Genomic DNA, 23,450 nt, shown 5'->3' with positions numbered 1-23,450 from the left:
GACTGTGTGAAAGATTAAAGATTAAATATGTTTGCCAAACTTAATTCAGGTCATTACTTCTGATGCACACAACCACCGTTCAGAAATCCAATTTTGTTTCTTATCCTACCAGTGTCAACTGCACTTCCCAAACTGACCTTGGTTACAGATTTACAATATAGCTTCTGAGACAAATTTCCCGGACAAAGCATTTAAAGTGAAAAATGTTCCCTAATGCGCCGGTAATATACAGACTGGCCAAAGGGAAATAACACTGCAAAACGAAAAACATAGAACACAAAATAAAGCCGGTTCTAGCAGCTAAATACATGAAGTGAAATTTTCCATACTTTTTATTTCTAACTATGAGAACCATAGTTAGAGAAAGTTATGTCAACCTTAGAAGATGGTTATATCCCACAAGAATACAATATGTCTATATTGGCTTGGAAAAAAGAATGCTCAAAGACAACAATAGAAAGCAGGCCAAAAATGTAGGCGCGTGCTGTAGTTGGCAATGTGATTCCTGAAATTTTAACATTGATGACTAATTCTACCAAGTACCTACAGTCAAATATGGTGTAGGATCAAAGATGTTTTGGGGTTGTTTTGCTGCCTCTGGCACAAGGTGCCATGTCTGTGTGCCAGCCATAATGAAATCTGAAGAGGAGCACCAAAGGATTTTGGGTTGCAATGTAGTGCCCAGTGTCAAAAAGCTGGGTTTGTGTCTTTTCACATGGGTCTTCCAGCAGGACAATAAGCCCAAACATGCTTACACTAACATTACAAAAAGAACTGAGAAATGGATGGAAACAAAGCGCTGAGAGTTTTGAAGTGGCCAGCAATGAATCCAGATCTAAATCTCATTGAACACTTGTGGAGAGCTTAAAATTGCTGTTGAGAGAATGAACCCTTCAAATATGAGAGACCTGTCGCAGTTTGCAAAAGAAGAGTGGTAAAAAAAATCCAGTTGAGAGTTCCATGGAGTCTGTCACTTTCTTAATATGTGAATGACCAACTTTTTTAGGCAGCAAAAACCACAGCCTCCCTGACACTATTCAGAGAGGTGTGCAGTTTTCCTTCACAGTAAATGTCCCATTTAAGAAAGGCCCCTAAGTCCTCAATAGGGTTTAAGGTCAGGTGAAGAAGGTGCCATTTCATTATTAGTCCATTTTTAAGGCCTTCACTAGCAGCCAAGCAGTGGAGGAATATAATGAATGCAATAAATCATTGTCCTGCATAAAAATCATGGTTTACTTGAAACATTTAGACTTTTTCCTATACCAAAAATTATCTTCTAAAAACAGGTTTGGGAGTTGATTTTGAGTTTATCTTCAATACAAAAAGGTCCAAAAAATTCACCATTAATAATACTAGCCCGTAACAGTACCCCACTTCCAACTTGTTGGCATCTGAGTTGAGGTGGAGGATTGTGCCAGTTACTGGTCAAGCCATGGGCTCATCCATCTGGACTATTAAGTGTCACTCATCTCATAATTCCATTAAACCTTTGAAAAATCTATCTTCAGATATTTCATGTTGCAGTCTTGATGTTTCACCTTCTGTGCCTTATTAAATGGTAGTCGGCTTTCCAACCTTTGTTACCTTGTCCCAGTCTCCGAGCACTGACCATTTTGTACTTCTGGGCACTCCAGGGGGGTTGCAGCTCTTGAATTTGACACCACTGGAGGATATGGGCTCCTGGTCACTATATGTTCAATTCTTCTCAAATCTTTGGCAGTTAATGTGTGTTTTTTCTTCTCAACACTTTTTTTGTGTACCTGCTGATTATTTGCAAAAAAAACTTTTGATGGTTCTGTGATCTTGCCCCCAATATTTTATCAATTTCTAGAGTGCTGCATCCCTCTAAGACTTTTCACAATTTTTTTTTTTTTTTTTATTTCATAGTCAATTAAATCTCTTTTTTGGCCCATTTTGCCTGAAAAAACAAGCTGCCTAATAATTCTGCACACCTTGATAAAGGGTTTTGTATCTTTAGACCTCACACTTCCTCAATACACAAATACATTACCTGATCTGCTTCAAACAATAAGTATTCAAGATTATACAGCGGGAAGGTGAATTATGCATCAAAACGATATGGTCAAAATACTCACTAGCCTAATAATTGTGCACACAGTATAAAGTATTAATATCCCCTTATAAGGTAATACCGTAATTCCACATATGCATCCTTAAAATGTAATAATGTTGAAACAATTACTTACCAAGTAATATTGTCTTGTGTGTCCCTTTTAAACTAATGCACGGATTGCCGCTAACAAGTAAAAATTCCACTGTGGACTCTAATACGTAAAGTAGCACTCGCCTGAGCATACAACCGCACACATCAGTATACCATATATGACGCATGGCTCACAAACCACAGGTTGGGGATCCTAGCCTTAGTCTGCTGGTATTACATGTTTCTATTAGTGTACCTTTATATTACACTAGATGTGTGCCCGATGCCTGGATCCGAGCGGCAGTTGGGACCTGAGCGGCAGCTGGGATCCAAGCAGCGGCCGGGATCCCAGCGACATTCGGGATCGCAGCGGCAGCTGGGATCACAGCGGTCGCCTGGGTGGCGGTCGGTATCGCAGTGGCGTTCAGGATCACAGCAGCGTTTGGGATCGCAGCAGCAGCTGAGATCCAAGCAGCGGACGGGATCCCAGCGGCATTTGGGATCGCAGCAGCAGCCTGGATCCCAGTGGTAGCTGGGATCGCAGCAGTGGCCTGGATCCGAGCGGCAGCTGAGATCCCAGTGGCAATTGGGATCGCAGTGGTAGCCTGGATCCGAGCGGCGGTCGGGATCGCAGCGGCTTTGGGATCGTAGCTGCGTCCTGGAGCAGAGCGCAGCTGGGAGTCGGGATCGCAGCTGCATCCTGGAACCGAGTGGCATCACTTGGGTGTACCAAAATGGCGGTCGGCATACTTTCGGTGCGGCGCAGTAGATTGTGGGATTCGGGGACATCCAGACGGAAGTGAATGACAGACAATTTAAGGCAATTATATATATAGATTTATTGAGAATGTTCCAATCTAATCTTAGTGAGTAGTTACTTGATTCTATTACCATCATGGTTAGTCAATTACTAACCCGACTGATTACATGATTATACCTATATTTGAGGTTCTGACAAATGAAACTTGCTAACCTCATTTCAAGACTTGAGAGTGCTGTGGTTCTCGCCATACATCCGACCTAGTCTTCTACTACCCCTTCACACAAGAACTCCTTTGCCCTCTTTTTGTCGGCTCTTCTCAACATCCACTTCAAGATTTATCCTGTGCATTCCTCAAACTCTAGAAATCACTACCACAACCGATCACACTCTGCCTCACCTCCCCAGGAAAGTTTACAAGCTACAATAACCATGCGGCCACTACATTGCTATATAAGCACTTTCTACCCTTGTCTTTAGTTCTTCCCTTGTAGACTGCAAGCCCTCAGGGGCAGGGTCCTCTTCATTTCTGTATCAGCCTGTCACTCAGCCTTGTTTACTTTTACTTCTTTTGTACTTGGTCATACACTTATGTTATACGGTATATAGTTAAATTAACGTTATGTACTGTAAAAATTATTGTCGGCTGTACAGTGCCTTGAAATTAAGAGCACTGTAAAATAAATATTTAGCAGTGCAGAATCCATGCCGCAAATCCGGAATATGTTTAAAGCTTTTTTATTTTCCCTTACACATAAGGCTATGCTCACAAGTAATAATTATTCTTTGTGCTTCATAGTTTAAAGGAACCTGTCAGCAGAACTGTGCATAGTAACCTACAGACAGTGTCATGTCGGCGCCGTTATGCTGATTACAATGATACCTGGGTGATTAAATTCGTCTTGTAGTTATTGTTTAATCTTTATTTTCAGTTTTTAGTTAATGATATGCTCGTGCTTTGGGATGGCTGGTGGGGGGTCTTCATGTGGTGCTCGGATTACGTATTTATAATGCAGACTGCTGACAGGTCACTATTCCCTCACTGACCCGACACTAGGTTACATAATGAATATCTGTACATAATGAAGAAAAAAAATACCATTCTGTAAGCAGGTGCCAGCCGTGGTATCTGCGCTGCAGCATAATCACGTTTACTGTGTTAATAAATATGGTTGAGGTTATCCTGAGTATAAAAAAATCCATTTCAAATTGTAGTCCGCAGCGCCTGCGCAGTAGCAGCTATCAGTGTATATAGAGGTGATCTGATAGCTGCTATTGTGCAGGTGCTGGTGGCACCATCTTCCTAAAGAAGAAAAAAAAAATTCCTCCTCCAAGATGATGCCGCCTGCGCAGTAGCAGCTATTGGATCACCTCTTTATACACTGATAGCTGCTACAGCGCAGGTGCGGATTTTTTTTTTTTTATACTCCTCAGGAGAACATCAAGCACAGTTATTAACTTCATATTAAACATTCAATTATGCTGGAACCTGCCTGCAGAAGGATTTTGGGTTTTTTTTTGCCCGGAGCACAAGCAAATCATCAACTGAAAAATAAAAATCAAGATTAAACAACAACCATAAGACGGATGTCATCATCAGGTATTATTCTAATCAGTATAACGACGACAACCTGACACTGTAGGTTACTGACGTGCACAATCCTGCCGAATTTAGTTTCCTTTAAGAAAAAATCCAGTGTTGCCATATACTAAAGTATATTTAAGAAACCATAGTAAATAGAAGTACCAAAACATAATGTAAAGACAAAACAGCAGAAAGAGAATACTAAATAAAGGTCTATCTATGCATCACATACTATGCTAATTATAACATATCTATAAATCATGCAAGAAATCTGCACAGACAGGCAGGCCACATGAACATGACACAGGTGTACAAAACATTAATGCCAAAAAGAGGTGATAATTTACACCAACTGTCCGAACAGCATATGGTAAGCCATTCAGGGGTTGGGACTGGAATTGGCACTTACTAAAGGAAAAATGTATTTAAGTTCATTTAAAAAAAATCTCTCTACAGCCAAGGCTTATAAATAACACTGGCACTGTTAATAAATACTCCAGTTATTTTGAATGGTAAAAACAACATGCAAGCATTTAGTGCCAGCACTGCAGAATGGTCTCGCTAATGTGTAAATGTTCGATGGAAGGAAAAGAGAAGTCCTAGATTAATCCGTTTTAAGACATCCACAGACAGAATAGACATATCCTTATTCATTCAGATCGCAGAAATTTGTCAGTTCATATGTACTCTTTAAAAAAAATCCTGTAATGTGTCAAAAAAATTAAAGCGAACCTTTCACCCCCCAGCAGGGGTTAAGTAAAAGAGCCACCTTGTGCAGCACTAATGCTGCATTCTGTCATGCTAGCATGCTAGCGTTTTCCAAGCGATCTGTAGCATCGCTTGGAGAACTGATTGACAGGTTGGTCACACTCGTCAAACATAGTGTTTGACGAGTGTGACCAACTTTTTACTACTGAGGCCGCCTATGCGGCATCAGTAGTAAAAGATAGCATGTAAAAAAAAAAAAATAGTGTTATTCTTACCTTCCGACGTCCCGCGCATCCGTTCCCAGTAATCCTTTGCGAAAATGCCCGCGATGACGTCCGTTCTCGCGGGATCGCGATAATTCGCGATGACGTCGCGCGAATGACCGCGAGACTTCGCGATCCCGCGAGAACGGACGTCATCGCGGGCATTTTCCCAAAGGCTTATAGGGACCGGGAGCGTGGAAAGAGGCGGGAATGCTGCGCGGGACGCCGGAAGGTAAGAATAACAATATTTTTTATTTTAAATTCTATTTTTTACAGGGATATGGTACCCAAAGCCCGGTGGACAGTCTCCTCTCCTCTGGACCGTGGGTACCATCCGCAATTGATCTGCTTACTTTCCGCATGGTGTGCACAGCCACATGCGGGAAGTAAGCGGAACAATGCATTCCTATGGCTGCGGGATTGCCGCGATTCCGCAAATTAATGAGCATGCTGCGTTTTTTACCGCGAAGCGATTCCGCCGCGGTAAAAACCGCAGCATTAGCACAGCATTGCGGAATCCCATAGGAATGCATGGGATGCTTATTTTTCGCGTTTTCACGGCAAAATTGCGCGGTTAAAACCGCCGCGGAAACGCAAAAAAAAGCCACGTGTGAACTCAGCCTTAAAGTACGGTAGTTAACCTGCTGCGTAATTTTACTTATTGAAAAAAAAAATCTAAAATACTGTAATGACGTAAAAAGGATAACATTACACGGTGAGACCCTTCCAGGAGCCTAATGCAGTCACAAACCATAAAGAAAAATTCATCCATATACACTGTGTTCCAAATTATTATGCAAAAAGAGTTTCGGAGTGATAAGGTTAGAATTTTTTTGTTTGTCATTTAAACTCATTGATGGTGATGTGTGTCAGGGCTCTCTAGATCACTGAAAGCAATTGCAGATACCTGTGCAAATTAGTTTGGCAGGTGTGTCCAAATAAAGGCAAGACTACTGAAGAAGGCTGTTCCACATTATTAAGCAGCCTACATTTTTTGCCAAAATGGGAAAGAAAAAGGATGTGTTGGATGCTGAGAAGCAACAAATTGTGGAGTATTTAGGTCAAGGCATGACTACAATCAACATTGCCAAGACACTTCATCGTGATCATCGCACAATCAAGAAGTATGTAGCTGATTCCCAGCACACACGTGCGCGTGCTGATAAGGAAAAATTAAGGACTCTTACCAACAGGCAATTGCGTCAGGTTAAAAGAGCAGCTGCAAAAATGCCTTGTCATAGCAGCAGACAAGTTTTTGAAGCTGCTGGTGCCTCCAACGTCCCCCGAACAACAAGATGCAGGGTCCTTCAGAGGTTTGCAGCTGTGCGTAAGCCATCCTGTCGACCACCTCTATCCACTGCACACAAGCAGAAACTGCTCCAGTGGGCCAAACGATACATGAAGACTGACATCCAAACTGTTTTGCTCACCGATGAGTGCCGTGCAACGCTCGATGGTCCAGATGGATGGAGTGGAGGATGGCTGGTTGATGGACACCCCATGAAAACATGGCTAAGGCGCCAACAAGGAGGAGGTGGAGTAATGTTTTGGGCTGGAATCATGGGGAGAGAGATTGTCGGCCCCTTTAGGATCCCTGAAGGGGTAAAGATGAACTCCATAATCTATGTGGAGTTTCTAAAACAGCACTTCCTGCCATGGTTCAAGAGGAAGAACCGTGCTTTCCGCAGCAAGATCATTTTCATGCATGATAATGCACCGTCTCATGCTGCAAATAACACATCTGCATCTCTGGCTGCTATGGGCATAAAAGAGGACAAACTTATGGTGTGGCCGCCATCTTCCCCTGACCTCAACCCCATTGAGAACCTCTGGAGCATCATCAAAAGGAGTGTCTATGATGGCGGGAGGCAGTTCACATCTAAGCAACAGCTCTGGGAGGGTATTCTGTCCACATGCAAAACAACTGAAGCACAAACCATCCAAAAACTGACAAATTCAATGGACGAGAGCGTTCAGAAGCTTCTTTCCAACAAGGGGTCCTATGTGCAAATGTAACATCATAATAATGTTTTGACTTGAAAACTGTTTGATTTCATTTTGTAATAAGCGGATAATGCTTATAATTTCACAAATCACCATTTTTTTGTTCAAAATAAAATAAAAAGGTTGAAAACTCTGCTGTGCATAATAATTTGGAACATGCATTTTGAGTGTTTCTTATTTTTAAAAATATACTGTTTTCATAGGCAGTTTGTTCAAAAACATTGCAATTATACTGGAATATTAGATGACTGGAAAATAACAATGACTGCAATTCATATAGGTAATTTAGAGAAAATATGAGGAAATATTTTTGCATAATAATTTGGAACACAGTGTAGTTTAGTTTTATTGGTCCTGAAAAACACGATCATCAGAACAATTATAAACTGACAGAGCATTTCTAGACCCACAAGCTGTTTAAAACATACCTGGAGGGTTTTAATCAATCACACAAAAAAAAACAACTAACAATTACCATATTTTTCAGACTATAAGACGCACCTAGGTTTTAGAGGAGGAAATTAGGAAAAAAAATGAAGCAAAATATATGGTCAATTCTCTACTCAATATCCCCCATCCTGGTATATATGGTCCCCTCATCCCCATCCTGATACACAAGGCCCCCTCATCCCTAACCCTGTTATGCATGTTCCCCTCTTCCCAATACTGGCAAGAATGATCGCCCTGATCCCTATAATAGTATACATGGCCCCTTCTCTATCCTGGTATGCAGGGCCCCATCAGAAAACTTTAAAAAAACAAGCCATTACACTTCCGCTCCTGCGCTCCCTCGCAGTGTCCTGCTCCGGTGCCAGCCACTGCTTTATGCTTGTAAGCAGCGCATGGCAGGGACGTCATACGCTGCTCACAAGCAGAGCACAGCTGCCGGAATACTCACCGGGACTGTGCGCACAGAGAGCAGTGAGCATTCATTGCTCTTCAGTAGCGCACAGTGTCAGCCACCGGCCTCCTGCTGCTGCCGAGGGTGACGTATGCCGCTAATTAATGCAGTGAATATTAATTTCTCTTTAGCAGCGGGAACAGGAGTTAGCCGTAGCCAGCGGCATCAGCCTCCTGTGACCCGTTGCTCCGCTGATGCCGCTCCCCCACCTCCAGACCGGGTACATCCAGACTATAAGACGCACCCCTTCCTTTTCCTCCACATTTTTGTAGAAAAAAATGTGTCTTATAGTCCAAAAAATACAGTATTTACAAAAAAAATGTACCATGTACATTAAAGACTGCTGAAAAAATACACCAAAATCTAATACAAAAATAAATACAGTAAATAAAAATGAATACCAGCTTAACTAGCAGGAGCAAAAATGGCTAAAATCGGCCCAGTTACTAAAGGCCAAAACACAGGAGGTCTTGAGGTCTCAGAAGATGCTAAAACTGGTTTGTTTCTCAAAACTAGGGAGAAAGGCAGCATCATACAAGAGCCCTTTATGTTACCTGCTGACAAATGTAAAACTTTCTCAATTATTTCCTCCATTGGGTAAAACAATATATGGCATCATAATTTCCATTTTATTAACTTGAAGTTTCTGCTAGGAATACATAAATCATTTAAGACAATTTTCAACCCCATGGACTGGCCCTGAGCATACTGTAAACACCTTACCCCAATAATACTGAGGCCTTTTAAATAGTCTTGTCTTGGTTGAGCTTGAGGTACACATCCAGCCAGGACAACTTTTTTATTCTCATCTTGGGCTTTTCTGAAACATAAAATTAATATAAAGCTTAAAATTATGGAAAGTAAAATATCAATCTGGAGTTAGTTTCATCATGAATATACAGCAATCTCCACTGCACACATACAGTGGGTAACGAAAGTATTCAGACCCTTTTAAATTTTTCACTCTTTGTTTCATTGCAGCAATTTAGTAAACTCAAAAACGTTCATTTTTTTCTCATTAATGTACACTCTGCACCCCATCTTGACTGAAAAAAACAAATGTAGAAATTTTTGCAAATTTATTAAAAAAGAAAAACTGAAATATCACATGGTCATAAGTATTCAGACCCTTTGCTCAGTATTGAGTAGAAGCACCCTTTTGAGCTAGTACAGCCATGAGTCTTCTTGGGAATGATGCAACAAGCTTTTCACGCCTGGATTTGTGGTTCCTCTGCCATTCTTCCTTGCAGATCCACCAGGTTGGATGGTGAATGTTGGTGGACAGCCATTTTCAGGTCTCTCCAGAGATGCTCTATTGGGTTTAGGTCTGGGCTCTGGCTGGGCCAGTCAAGAATGGTCACAGAGTTGTTCCAAAGCCACTCCTTTGTTATTTTAGCTGTGTGCTTAGGGTTATTGTCTTGTTGGAAGGTGAACCTTCGCCAAAGTCTGAGGTCCAGAGCACTCTGGAAGAGGTTTTCATCCAGGATATCTCTGTACTTGGCCGCATTCATGTTTCCTTCAATTGCAACCAGTCGTCCTGTCCCTGCAGCTGAAAAACACCCCCATAGCATGATGCTGCCACCACCATGTTTCACTGTTGGGATTGTATTGGGCAGGTGATGAGCAGTGCCTGGTTTTTGGCCACACACACCACTTAGAATTATCACCAAAAAGTTCTATCTTCGTCTCATCAGACCAGAGAATCTTATTTCTCATAGTCTGGGAGTCCTTTATGTGTTTTTTTTAGCAAACTCTATGCGGCTTTCATATGTTTTGAACTGAGGAGAGGCTTCCGTTGGGCCACTCTGTCATAAATGGCCTGACTGGTGGAGGGCTGCAGTGATGGTTGACTTTGTGGAGCTTTCTCCCTCTCCCTACTGCATCTGTGGAGCTCAGCCATAGTGATCTTGGGGTAGTTCTTTACCTCTCTCACCAAGGCTCTTCTCCAATGATTACTCAGTTTGCCTGAACGGCCAGGTCTAGGAAAACGTCTGGTGGTCCCAAACTTCTTCCATTTAAGGATTATGGAGGCCACTGGGCTCTTAGGAACCTTGAGTACTGCAGAAATTCTTTTGTAACCTTGGCCAGATGTGTGCCTAGTCATAATTCTGTCTCTGAGCTCCTTGGCAAGTTCCTATGACCTCATGATTCTCATTTGGTCTGACATGCACTGTGAGGTCTTATATAGACAGGTGTGTGCCTTTACAAATCAAGTCCTATCAATTTAAATAAACACAGATGGACTCCAATGAAAGAGTATAATCATCTCAAGGAGGATCACAAGGAAATGGACAGTATGTGACTTAAATATGAGTCTGAGCAAAGGGTCTGAATACTTATAACCATGTGATATTTGTTTTTCTTTTTTAATAAATTGGCAAAAATTTCTACATTCAGTTTTTTCAGTCAAGATGGGGTGCAGAGTGTACATTAATGAGAAGAAAAAATGAACTTTTTTGAATTTACCAAATGGCGGCAATGAAACGAGTGAAAATTTTAAAGGGGACTGAATACTATCCGTATCCACTGTACATATATACTACATACATACACTGCACACATTCAAATAGCATACCTAAGCAAACTTCACACATACATATGCAGCATATACACAATGCACACATACCACATTCCAAATTATGTAAATTGGATTTAAGTGTCAAAGATGTAATTTTTGTTTTTCACTTAAACCCATGGGTGGTTTTGTGTCTCAGGGCTCTTTGGATCATTTTTTTTTTTAATCAGATCTTTTTTATTGAAAAACAAACCATGGTTACATACACTTTCCAATGCTGACAGCACATATCAGATACAGCATATATATCAAATCCATACAGAATTATTAGGTTATACTTTTCCATGTAACCAATTTACCCTCCCTCCCATCCCCCCTTCCCAACACCTTACCAGAGAATCTCATCTCTATGTCCATACACTCCTATATTCCATCATGTTTGAGCATTATTAATATGATGTTACCACTAAAAGTTGCTATCGTAGAAAAATTCTATCTTTAGTCAGTTGATCAGATGGTAATCCTGGAGAATCTAGCCATGGTCCCCATATGCTCTTTGGATCATTGAAATCAAAGTTTGCCCAATGAGTCCAATTAAAGGAAAACTGGTTAAGAAGGACATTCTATATTATTAAGCAGGCCACAGGTTTCAATCAATATGGGAAAGAAAAAGGATCACTCAACAGCTGAAAATCATAAAGTTGTCCAAGGCATTGCACTAGGAATGAATACGTTCGATATTTCAAAAAGCGTTAAGTTAAGCATGATCATCGTACAGCGAAGAAATTTGTGGCTGACAGAGCACAGACGGGTTAGTGCAGATTAAGGCATAATGAGGAAGGTTTCTGACAGACAAATATCGGATTAAAAGAGCAGCAGCAAATATACCATTACAAAGCAACAAACAGGTATTTGAAGCTGTTCGGGCCTCTGGAGCCCTGTGAACCTAAAGGTGCAAGATCCTCCAGAGGCTTGTGTTTGTGCATAAACCTACTATTTGGCCACCCCAAACAGTGCTCACAAGCAGAAACTGTTTCAGTGAGCACAGACATACACAAATACTTATTTTAAAACAGTCTTGTTTACTGATGAGTGCCATGCAATCCTGGATGTAAGGAGTAGTGGATGGCCACGATGTTCCAACAAGGCTGTGACGTCAGCAAGGATTAGGCAGAGTCGTGTTTTTGGGCCGGAATCATGAGAACAGAGTCGGTAGCCCTCTTAGGGTCCCTGATGGTGTGAAAATGACTTCAGCAAAGTTTATAGACTTTGACTAACTGACCACTTTCTTCTAATGAACAAAAAGAAGAACTGCGCCGTCAGTGGCAAAATAATCTTCATGCTTGATAACTACATCATGCATGATGAGATGTATTCATTTAGTGCACATTGGGGCCTTTACATTCTATTCTTTGTCTTGTTTGTGAGCTTTATCAGTTATCTTTATCAAGAGAGCATTAGAAATCTAATACACGAATATAGGCACAGAACAAAGTTGTAGTAATAACCACCATAATAATTCTAATTTAACAAAAGGATGACTCTGTAATACAAGCCATAAACGATTCGCCACTTGATAGACTGATAAAACATTGCACCAGTGGTGTTTGTTGGCAATGATCTATGGCTCAATACGAAACAGGCAGAAGTGTACAGTTCACACTCGTGTATAAAACGCTATCTTTCCAAGTCCAGACCGTCTATACTGTCCATGAGTGGATAAAATAAAGCACACAGCCATATAGTCTACATCAGAGGTCTCAAACACGCGGGCCGCATGCGGCTCCTGAGGCAGGCATCTGCGGCCCGCGGTGCACATGTCTCACTCCCTGAGGCAGGGGGGAAGGCGCGCATTCAGGAGCGTGTGATCTGCGATCGCTGTTCTGTGTGCACACTCTGCACAGGACCTGGGATGAGGTCACAGGAGGGGGAGGAGTCAGGGGTCACGTGATCAGGGGCCTCCGTGTATGCAAGACGCTGCTGTCTGTGCTGGTTGTCATGGTGCTGGATGAGGTAAAGTTTCTGTGTGGGGTCGTGAGGGGTTTACAGGGTGGATGTAGCAGAGCTGTGTGTGTATGAGGTGTATGGAGCCATGTGTGTACGGAGCGGAGCCGTGTGTACAAGGTGTATGGAGCAGAGCCATGGCGTGTGTGTACAGAGCCGCATGTGAACCAGATGTATGGAGCAGAGCCGCATGTGTCCGAGGTGTGCGGAGCGGAGCCATGTGTACGAGGTGTATGGAGCGCAGCCACGTGTGCACGAGGTGTACGGAGCAGAGCCGCGTGTTTGCGAGGTGTACCGAGCAGAGCCGCGTGTGTACGAGGTGTGCGGAGCAGAGCAGTGTGTGTACGAGGTGTACGGAGCAGAGCCGCGTGTGTGCGAGGTGTACGAAGCGGAGCCGCGTGTGTACAGTACAGAGCAGAGCCGTGTGCGCACGAGGTGTACAGAGCGGAGCCGTGTGTGTACGAGGTGTGCGGAGCAGAGCAGTGTGTGTACGAGGTGTACGGAGCGGAGCCGCGTGTGTACAGTACAGAGCAGAGCCGTGTGCGCACGAGGTGTACAGAGCGGAGCCGTGTGTGTACGAGGTGTGCGGAGCCGCGTGTGTACGAGGTGTGCGGAGCAGAGCCGTGTGTGTACGAGGTGTACGGAGCAGAGCCGTGTGTGTACGAGGTGTACGGAGCAGACCCGTGTGTGTACGAGGTGTGCGGAGCCGCGTGTGTACGAGGTGTATGGAGCAGAGCCGTGTGTGTACGAGGTGTGCGGAGCCGCGTGTGTACGAGGTGTGCGGAGCAGAGCCGTGTGTGTACGAGGTGTATGGAGCAGAGCCGTGTGTGTACGAGGTGTATGGAGCAGAGCCGTGTGTGTACGAGGTGTATTAAGTTTGGAAGGAATGCGACCCCCGAGTTCAAATTTTTTTTTTTTATGTGCGGCCCATTTACTCTGCCGAGTTTGAGACCCCTGGTCTACATAGACAGCAGTAAGACTGTGACAAACTTCTGCATAACTGTTCATGGATGGCTTCAAGAATCTGACCTACTGACGCCCAATGCCATCCCTAGGAGAAAGGGATCTGTATGTGCGTTACACAGGTCTCGCCTGAGTCATTAAGCCAAATTTATCAACTACCATTTGGCTGAACAATTATAGCTTAGGTTAATGATAATGTTTCCAACAAAAAACTAATGATAGGTGAAAGCATTTTATGTTTACTCGTCTAATTAGTTAAAGTTGTTTATATGGGGCTCTTCACACGGACAATTTTTGCACGCAGACCAATAATCCACATATAAAAAAAGAAGACAGAAATATGCTAAAACTAGCCCTTTGAAGATAGACAGCTTATCATCTGCACCGAACGATTCTTGAGTAACCCTTCTTAGACTTCAGTTTCTTATAGCAAACGTGAAAAGTGTAGGATACAGAGGTCGATGACAGATCTGTATAGACCCTTGACCTGGAACTCTATGAACACCCTTTGGGATGAATTGGAAAATCAACTGCCCGATATTGTTCTGTATTCTATAAACATCTGATTCCACAATCATGGCTGTGTTAACATAAAACACATATGGATGAGATGTTTCCATAACCACATGCACATTTAGGAGGGAATTTATGAAATTGTTTTATTGTACATGGTACATGCCATATACATGCTAAAATGTATGACTATGCCTTGTGCCACTACTGAAAAGGCAAAAGTGGCGGAGGAGTAGGTAGCATAGGGGTATTTGTGCTCAATAACTTCCTATAATACCAACAGTTACATTTAAAGTTTATTACATCAATCTGTTATCCACCAGAAAACTAATGTAGCCAATTTAATAATTTGCTGTTAATAAAACTTCCATGTACCTGCACCTGTAAGCCTCACACCACAGAGCACCAGACCTGCTTGTAATTGTAAACCTGTAACGCCAATGTGATGGCGAGCCTGTTACAACATCGCCACCTAGTGGACACACATGGAATGAAACTGCTCTTTGCCAAAAGCTTCAGTTCTCCACAATCATATCACTGGAGTTCACTTTAGGCCACTGTTAAAATTTATTATGCATTAAAGTACTCCATAAAAGCCACTATGTCCAGTTTTATTAAAGGAAACAAAACAAAAACATGGATTGTAGCCAGAACTAAGGGAACTTTAAGCACTACTCAAATTATTGCAGTTCATGTCTGGGGTCTGTTTCCAGAACTGATCAACTATCTAAATCATCACAGAAAAAAGGACAAGTTGTACGAACCAAGACCATTATATTTTGCTATGATGTTCAGAATTGTCCTTACACCCTAATCATTGCATGTTGTATATTATGCAATGTTTAGGTCATGAAAAAATAGTTTATAAAGCAAATCCTTATTAATGACCATATAAAAGTCTGATACAGAAAAGATAAAACCAGCACAAATACACAGAAAGTGCCACCTGCTGGATGGAAATGACAAATTCAGTAAATACCAGGCGCTAGTCACACCCTTAGGCCATTTTTTTTTTACCAAGAAATTATATTTTTTATATACATGTATGTGTACAGGTCTCCTTGGGGCACTCGGTCTTGTTCTGTATCTAATATTGTTGATCATGTAATGAAATAAAAATATACATTTTATGAGACTTCATAGCACTAGTAGTTTGTCAGTTATTTGGTCAGTATTTTACCTCAGTATTTGTAAGCCAAAATCAGGAGAGGAACAATCAGAGGAAAAGTAGAATAGAAACCCATCCCCACTTCTGGATTTATCACCCACTCCTGGTTTTGGCTTACACATACTGATGTAAAAAACTGACCAAATACTGAACGTGGCCTTAGAGTGAATCTGTCCTTAGAAATGTTGTCAGCACATACATTACACGGGTCAACAGGGCCTCCACAATCCACCATGTGCCTAAGGGTACCGGTACAATAAGCGACGCACCAGCGATCCCGACAACAATCCGACCTGTAAGGATCGCTGGTGCGTCGCTAAATGGTCACTAGTGAGCTGCCAAACAGACAGATATACTCACCGACGCAGCAGCGATCCATACAACAAGCTCGGCGGTCGTTGGTATCTTGTCACACTGCGGCTATTCAGACAACTCCCGCCTGCATCCATGTGTTCTGCATCGCCAACGAGGTCGCTCGTTGGCGTCAAACACTGCGATGTGAGCTGGCCAGGGGGAGACGAACCATGAAAAAATGGCCCAGGCCATTCGAGCACGATCAGCGAGATCGCAGTGGGGGCCCGGTCGCTGCTGTGTGTCATATGTAGCGAGATCGCTTTTGCCTCACAAAATCGGTGACGCTTCAGCGATTTCGCTATGTGAGAAAGGGCCTTAAAAGTGTGTCCTCTTGACACTGAATCAACACCTTTTGTTAATTTGCTAGCAAATTTATCTACACATTCCATTTTTAATGGCAACCAGCAGAGTTAATCTGTGAAGTACGCAGCTGTATGGCAAACAGTGGCGCACATCGCCGACATCTCAGATTTTCCCAGGATATACAGTTGTGCTCAAAAGTTTACATACCCCTGCAGAATATTTGCTTTCTTGGCCTTTTTTCATAGAGTATGAACGATAACACAAAAACTTTTTCTCTTCTCATGGTTAGTAGGTGTGTGAAGCCATTTATTGTCAAACTACTGTTTTCTCTTTATAAATCATAATGACATTCCAAAACATCCAAATGACCCTGATCAAAAGTTTATATACCCCATTTATTAATAGTGTGTATTGCCCGCTCTAACATCAATGACAGCTTGAAGTCTTTTGTGGTAGTTGTGGATGAGGTTCCTTATTTTCTCAGGGGGTAAAGCTGCCCAGTCGTCTTGGCAAAAAACCTCCAGTTCCTGCAAATTCCTGGGCTGTCTAGCATGAACTGCGCACTTGAGATCTCCCCAGAGTGGCTCAATGATACTGAGGTCAGGAGACTGAGATGGCCACTCCAGAACCTTCACTGTTATGAATGAGTCACCGTAGGAGGCAAAAGCAGAAATACAAGCTAAGTCCAGAAAACCAGAGAAGTTGGCAACTATCAGATTGCATACCCCTGAACCTATCAACACAACTAGCAGTAGCCGTGGGGGGGGTTCCTACGATGCCCTAGACCCCTCGATCACAGCCGGAGAATTAAATAGGCCTAAAGAAAGAAAGGGGAAATCTAAACTGCCCCAGAGCAGACCCTAAAGCAATAGGCAGCCCCCAACATATAATGACGGTGAAGCAAGATGAAAATACTAACACAGACAGAAAGATAGACTGAGCAAAGACAGGGCCCAAAACTACCTAGATAGGAAAAGGACAGGAAGGCTGCAAAACCCTATCAAAGACATAAGCCAACAAGCTGATATGAAAAAGGCCCTGAAGCAGCTAGGCTTCAAAAACTAAATCAGCACTCAGGTATTTTCAGAAGACAGAGCTAAATGAATTCAGCACACCCCAGCAGGGAATGGCAGAAATCCAGAAAAACAAAGCAAAACAAAGTCAAAGCACCAAAGCAAAAGGCCGAGCAGCAAACTTAGCTTTAGAGGAGCAGGAATTCAGACTGGTCTCCAAGGATCCCACAGAGAAATCACCCGCAGGACAGAAGGGCGTCGGCAGCCTTATATCCAGTCAGTAACTCCACTCAGCCAGTCATCATCATCAGCCTCAGGTGTTTGATAATCAGGCTCACTACCTTTCTTTACCAGAAGAGGGAGTTCCTCGGGCCTCAGTAATGAAGGGGAAAATGAACTCACAACACTTCACTTTGTTCTGCTGTAGTCTTGGACTTGTGTTTTGGATCGTTGTCATGTTGGAACATCCAAGTACGTCCCATGCGCAGCTTCCAGGCTGATGATTGCAAATTTGCCTCCAGTATTTGTTGATAATATACTGCATTCATCTTTCCTTCAACTTTGACCAAGTTTCCTGTGCCTTTGTAGCTCACACGTTCCCAAAAGATCAGTGATCCACCTCCGTGCTTTACAGTAGGAATGGTGTTCCTTTCATCATACGCCTTGTTAACCTCTCTCCACATGTAATGTTTATGGTTGTGGCCAAAAAGTTTAATTTTGGTTTCCTCACTCCAAACTGCCTTGTTCCAGAAGTTTTGAGGCTTGTCTCTGTGCTGTTTTGCGTATTGTAGGCGAAATACTATTTGTGGCATTTGCGCAGTAATGGCTTTCTTCCAGAGACTCGACCATGCAGCTTATTTTTCTTCAATTGCCTCCTTATTGTGCATTTTGAAACAGCCACACTGCTAGTTTTCAGAGAGTCCAGTATTTCAGCTGTTATTTGTGAGTTTTTCTTTGCATCCCGAACAATTTTTCTGGCAGTTGTGGACGAAATTTTTGTTGGTCTTCCTGACCGTGGTTTTTTTATTATAGAGCCCCTGATTTTCCATTTGTTAATCACAGTTTGAATGTTGCTGACTAGCATTATCAATTCCTTGGATATCTTTTTGTATTCCTTTCCCGTTTTATACAGTTCAACTACCTTTTCCCGTAAAACTGGTGGCAATTCTTTTGCTTTTCCCATGACTCGCGTCAGTGGCTGGATGAAAGATGCAAGAGTCTGTCTGGATCCCAGAAATTCACTCAACTTTTATGCACACACACTCATTACAAGCAAACAGGTCACAGGTGAGGATGTTACCTTTAGTAGGCATTCAAACCCATTTGTGTCAACTTCTGTACATGTTATCAGGCACAAATCACCAGGGTATGTAAACTTTTGATCAGGGTCATTTGGATGTTTTGTGTTGTCATTAGGATTTATAAAGAGAAAACACTGTAGTTTGACAATAAATAGCTTCACCCAACCACTAACCATGAGTGGAGAAAAGGTTTTGGTGTTCTCATTCATATTCACTGAAAAAAGGCCAAGAAAGCAAAAATTCTGCCGGGTATGTAAACTTTTGAGCACAACTGAAAATCACATGAATACACTACACTAAAAGCAGCATGGATAGCAACTGCTAGGCTAGGTTCTCACAATGAGTATTGGATGTTGCAGATTTTCATCAGCATTTCTGCATCTATTAGGAAAATTAGGCTACTTGCTTTTTTTGTTGCATTTTTGAGTGCGTTTTTATTATGCTTTTGACACTGCGGATTTTATCTCCTTTAGGTATGTCATATTTTACTATCAAATGAAAAAATGCCATTAGCCCGAAGATAAAGGGGTAATCTCTTAATCGCATTCTGAAGTTGCCCACCACAAACACAGAGACACATTGCCATGAGGAAGTGAACTTTATTCCTCCTAGCAGCCTGGGGCTTTCAGTCATAGAGGCGAGGCTTCACTCGATGCACAGTCTATAGGGAGCAGCAGCTGTAATCATGCCCCCAGGCACTTAATGACAGCCAGTTTAGCAGTGACGCACTGTAGAGCCAGTAGTCAGTCAATGCGGTGGTGTGGTTACTGAAGCCATGCCACTAAGACGGAAAGCCTGAGGTTGCAAGGAGGAGTACAGAACATTTGCTCCCAGCAGCGAGGCTTTCAGTGCAGTTGGTTGGCAGCCTCAGAATGCTATTAACCGGCAGATTACCAGCGGTTTTTGACAAATGTTCCCTTTAAACAAAGCTGCTTTGTTTTTGATGCTTCCTGGCATTTGGCTTTGACATAACTTCATTGATACAGTCAGGTGCAGATTATATACATTTAGTTTTTATTCCTGCAGTGGAAATGAACCAAAAACATGGATTTTTGTGGTAACTCACCGTAAAAATCATTTTCTCCGAGACGCTCATTGGGGGACCCAGATACTGTGGGTGTATGCTTCTGCCGCTAGGAGGCTGACACTAAGTGAAAAAAAAGAGGTTAGCTCCTCCTCCGTCATATACACCCTCGCCCCTATTGCGGGCTGACCTCAGTTTGGTGCAAAAGCAGTAGGAGGACAACAAAATCAGCCTTAATACAGGTACAACATGTCCAGAAAAGGACCACCCTTATATCACATAAATGCGTATTAACTAAACAAAAACAGAGCCAACTGGCTAATAGAGTGGGTTCTGTGTCCCCCAATGAGCGTCTCGGAGAAAAGGATTTTACGGTGAGTTATCACAAAAATCCATGTTTCTCCTTCGCCTCATTGAGGGACACAGATACTGTGGGACGTCCTAAAGCAGTCCCTGGGTGGGAGATTGACTCACTGATCCAAGCTACATGCACCTCTTGTTTAAAAGGTGCGCCCCCGCTGCTTGGAGAATCCTTCTACTCAGGCTCGCATCTGCCGAGGCCTGAGCATGGATATTATGTTTGGCAAATGTGTGCAGGCTGGACCATGTTGCTGCCTTGCAAACCTGTTTCGTCGAAGCCTGGTGCCGAAGCGCCCAAGAGGCACTCACTGCCCGGGTAGAGTGCGCTCTGATCCCTGCTGGAATCGGCGTGCCTCTAATGCGGTAGGACTCCTGAATAGTCAAACGAATCCATATGGCAATGGTCGATTTTGAGGCAGCGAGTCCCTTCCTGTGCCCTTCGGGGAGCACGAACAGCGTGTCCATCTGACGAAAGGGTGTCGTCCGCGACACGTACCTCCGGAGGGCTCTTACCAGGTCTAACGTGTGAAAAGCCTTTTCCACACGGTGCATCGGTGCTGGACAAAATGAAGGCAAAACAACATCTTCATTAATGTGACAAGAGGACACGATTTTTGGCAGAAAAGTAGGGGCTGGTCTGAGCACCACCTTATCCTTATGGAAAGTGAGGAACGGAGCTCGACAGGATAGGGCCGCCAGCTCTGAAGCCCGCCTGATGGAAGTGATGGCCACTAGGAACACCACTTTCCAGGAAAGGTACCTCAGAGATATCCTGAAGCAGTTCAAATGGAGCTTCCTGCAGAACACTTAGGACCATGTTAGGGTCCCAGGCATCCATAGGTGCCTTATAGGGAGGTACCAAGTTGGAGACTCCCTGAATGAAAAAGTCTTCACCTGCCAATTGGTAGCAATTCTGTGCTGGAACAAGACGGATAGGGCAGATCTCTGTCTCCTGAGGGAACTTGGGGCAAAGCCTGAGTCTAATGCTCTATTGACTGAGCTATCCAGGCTCTCTAAGCCCGACTGGAGAAAAGCCAAGATATTGGGGATCGAGAATCTCAGCGGAGAAACACCGTGGCCGCGATAGCAAGCAAAGAACACCTTCCAGGTGTGGTGGTAAATTCGTGCTGAAGGAGGCTTCCTGGCGCTAATCATTGTAGCGATCACCTTGCTCCCGAACCCTGCCCGGGTTAGAATCCAAGAATCAACGGCCATGCCGTCAAACACAGGGTCCCTGAGTTCGGGTGGAAAATCGGCCCTTGAGACAGTAGATCTGGGCGCTCTGGCAGGCGCCAAGGAATGTCGGTGAGCAGCTGCATTAGATCTGCGTCCCACGCTCGACGGGGCCAGTCTGGGGCCAGCAGAATCGCCGGCACCCCTTCCGTCTTGATCTTTTTGATGACTCTCGGAAGTAGTGGCAGTGGGGGAAATAGATATGGGAGGCGAAACTGGTTCCATGGCAGAACCAACGCATCCACCGCTAATGCCTGCGGGTCACTGGCCTGAGCGACATATGCGGGCACCTTGGCATTCACTCTGGAAGCCATCAGGTCCACATCCAGAGCTCCCCACAGTTGACAAATCTGCTGAAAAACTTTGGGATGTAGAGACCAGTCTCCGGATGCAAGACCCTGCCAGCTGAGAAAGTCTGCCGCCCAATTTTCCACGCCCTGGAATGTGGACAGCTGAAATCTCCGAGTGGTTTGCTTCGGCCCACTGAAGAACGAGCCCCACCTCGCGCATGGTTGCTCTGCTGCGGGTGCCCCCTTGACGATTTATGTAATCCACTGCCGTGGCGTTGTCCGATTGAATCCGGACGGGGCGGTCTGCTAGAAAGTGATGAGACTTCTGCAGAGCCAGCCGAATCGCTCGTATCTCCAATAAGTAGATTGGGAGGCGTGCCTCCTGTGGCGACCACGAGGAGCCTGGCGTCGGTTGTCATTACCAGCCAATGATCTGGGGGGGAAAGGTTCTTCTGGGCCAGAGAGGAACTGGCTATCCATCATCCGAGCGACTGCCTGACTTGAGAGGACAGTCGGCACCGCCGATCGAGCGTGAAAGGATTCTTGTCCCAGGCTGACAAGAGGGCATGCTGCAGGGGGCGAAGGTGGAACTGGGCGACAGGTATCGCTTCCATTGCTGCCACCATTTTCCCTAGAATCCTCATCCCGGATCGGATGGTATGAGGGACTGGTTGGCAAAGTGTCCGGACTCCCTGCCGGAGAGCTAGCGCCTTTTCCTGAGGGAGAATTACCAACCCTCGGCAAGTGTCGAAGATCATTCCTAGGAAGGAGATCCTCTGAGCTGGCACAAGGGATGACTTCTTTGCATTGCCAACCATCCTACGCGGTCAAGAGTATCTAGCGTGATGTTGAGCTTTTCCTCGCATGCCCGTATTGACGGGCCCTTGACCAAGAGGTCTAGATAAGGCAAGACGACTATGCCTCGAGAATGCAGTGTGGCCATGACAACTACCATAACCTTTGTGAACACTCTGGGAACTGTGGCTAGCCCGAATGGTAGCGCTACGAAATGTTGATCGCCGATGGTGAAGCGTAGAAACCTCTGATGAGGAGGAAAAATGGAAATATGCAGATATACGTCCTGGATGCCTATTGAGGCCAAGTATTCTCACTGCTCCATGGCCGATATGACTGAATGGAGAGACTCCATCCGGAAAGGTCTGATCCTGATGAACTTGTTCAGAAGCTTCAGGTCCAAAACAGGCCTGACAGATCCGTCCTTTTTGGGAACCGCAAAAAAGGTTGGAATAGAACCCTTGAGCTCTTTCGTGCTCCGGCACTGGAACAATGACTCCACTCTGCTGGAGCGATTTGATGGCTCCCAATAGAGCCCTTGCCTGGGTATCCACCCTGGGAAGTCGGGAAAGAAAAAAACGTCTTGGAGGATATCTGACAAATCCTATCTTGTAGCCTGAGGCCACCAATTCCTTTCCCCATGCGTCGTGAGCAATACTGACCCAGACGTGGTGAAACCAGAGTAGGCGGTCGCCCACCTTGCCGGTGTCGTCTGGTAAAGGCCTAGAGTCATTTGGCCAACGATCTTTGGGATCTGGATCCCCTCGATCTGGGCTGCTGAGTATGCATTCTCCCCAATGGGTTGGCTCTATATGAGACCTGCCACTCCCTATCGTGGTTGGGGCGGCCCGAGGCGGCGGAATTGGCAGCTGTAGTCCACCCGGGGTTGCGTAAGGCCCGAAATGTGCATGAAAACAGGTGATGAAAAAGCGTTTTGACCTTTTGGTGAGGGAGAAACCCACTCTTTCCTCCTGTGGAGTCGGAGATAAGTTGATCCAACTTCTCCCCAAAAAGGTGGCCGCACTGATAAGGTAGGGAAGTCAAGGACTTCTTAGAAGTAGAATCGGCTCGCCATGTCCTTCACCATAAGGCTCTTCTGATAGAAATTGCATTGGGGCAGCAAGTGCCGAGCAATTGTCTGCATCCAAAGACGCATTGATTACATAGTCTCCGGCCATCGTCATCTGACCTGCGACCTCCGAAGTCTGTGCAGGTAGATTCTGCCCAAC

The 23,450-nt window shown here is 44.2% G+C and overlaps 1 protein-coding gene across 4 annotated transcripts in view; it reads right to left on the bottom strand.

Moving 5' to 3' along the window:
• CDKAL1 (CDKAL1 threonylcarbamoyladenosine tRNA methylthiotransferase) overlaps nt 1–23,450 on the bottom strand; it is a 1,068,031-nt gene that overhangs the window by 822,679 nt on the left and 221,902 nt on the right. For all 4 annotated transcript variants that reach the window (XM_073566117.1, XM_073566115.1, XM_073566114.1 and 1 more), the window contains exon 6: nt 9,109–9,205. In XM_073566117.1, coding sequence (XP_073422218.1) covers nt 9,109–9,205 — 97 coding nt within the window. The remainder of the gene's footprint in view (nt 1–9,108; nt 9,206–23,450) is intronic.

Source organism: Dendrobates tinctorius, unplaced genomic scaffold (assembly GCF_039654945.1).
Source record: "Dendrobates tinctorius isolate UK_male_01 unplaced genomic scaffold, ASM3965494v1 ptg000004l, whole genome shotgun sequence".
In the NCBI taxonomy this organism is placed as follows: domain Eukaryota; kingdom Metazoa; phylum Chordata; class Amphibia; order Anura; family Dendrobatidae; genus Dendrobates; species Dendrobates tinctorius.
This window is presented reverse-complemented; position numbering and strand designations above follow the sequence as displayed.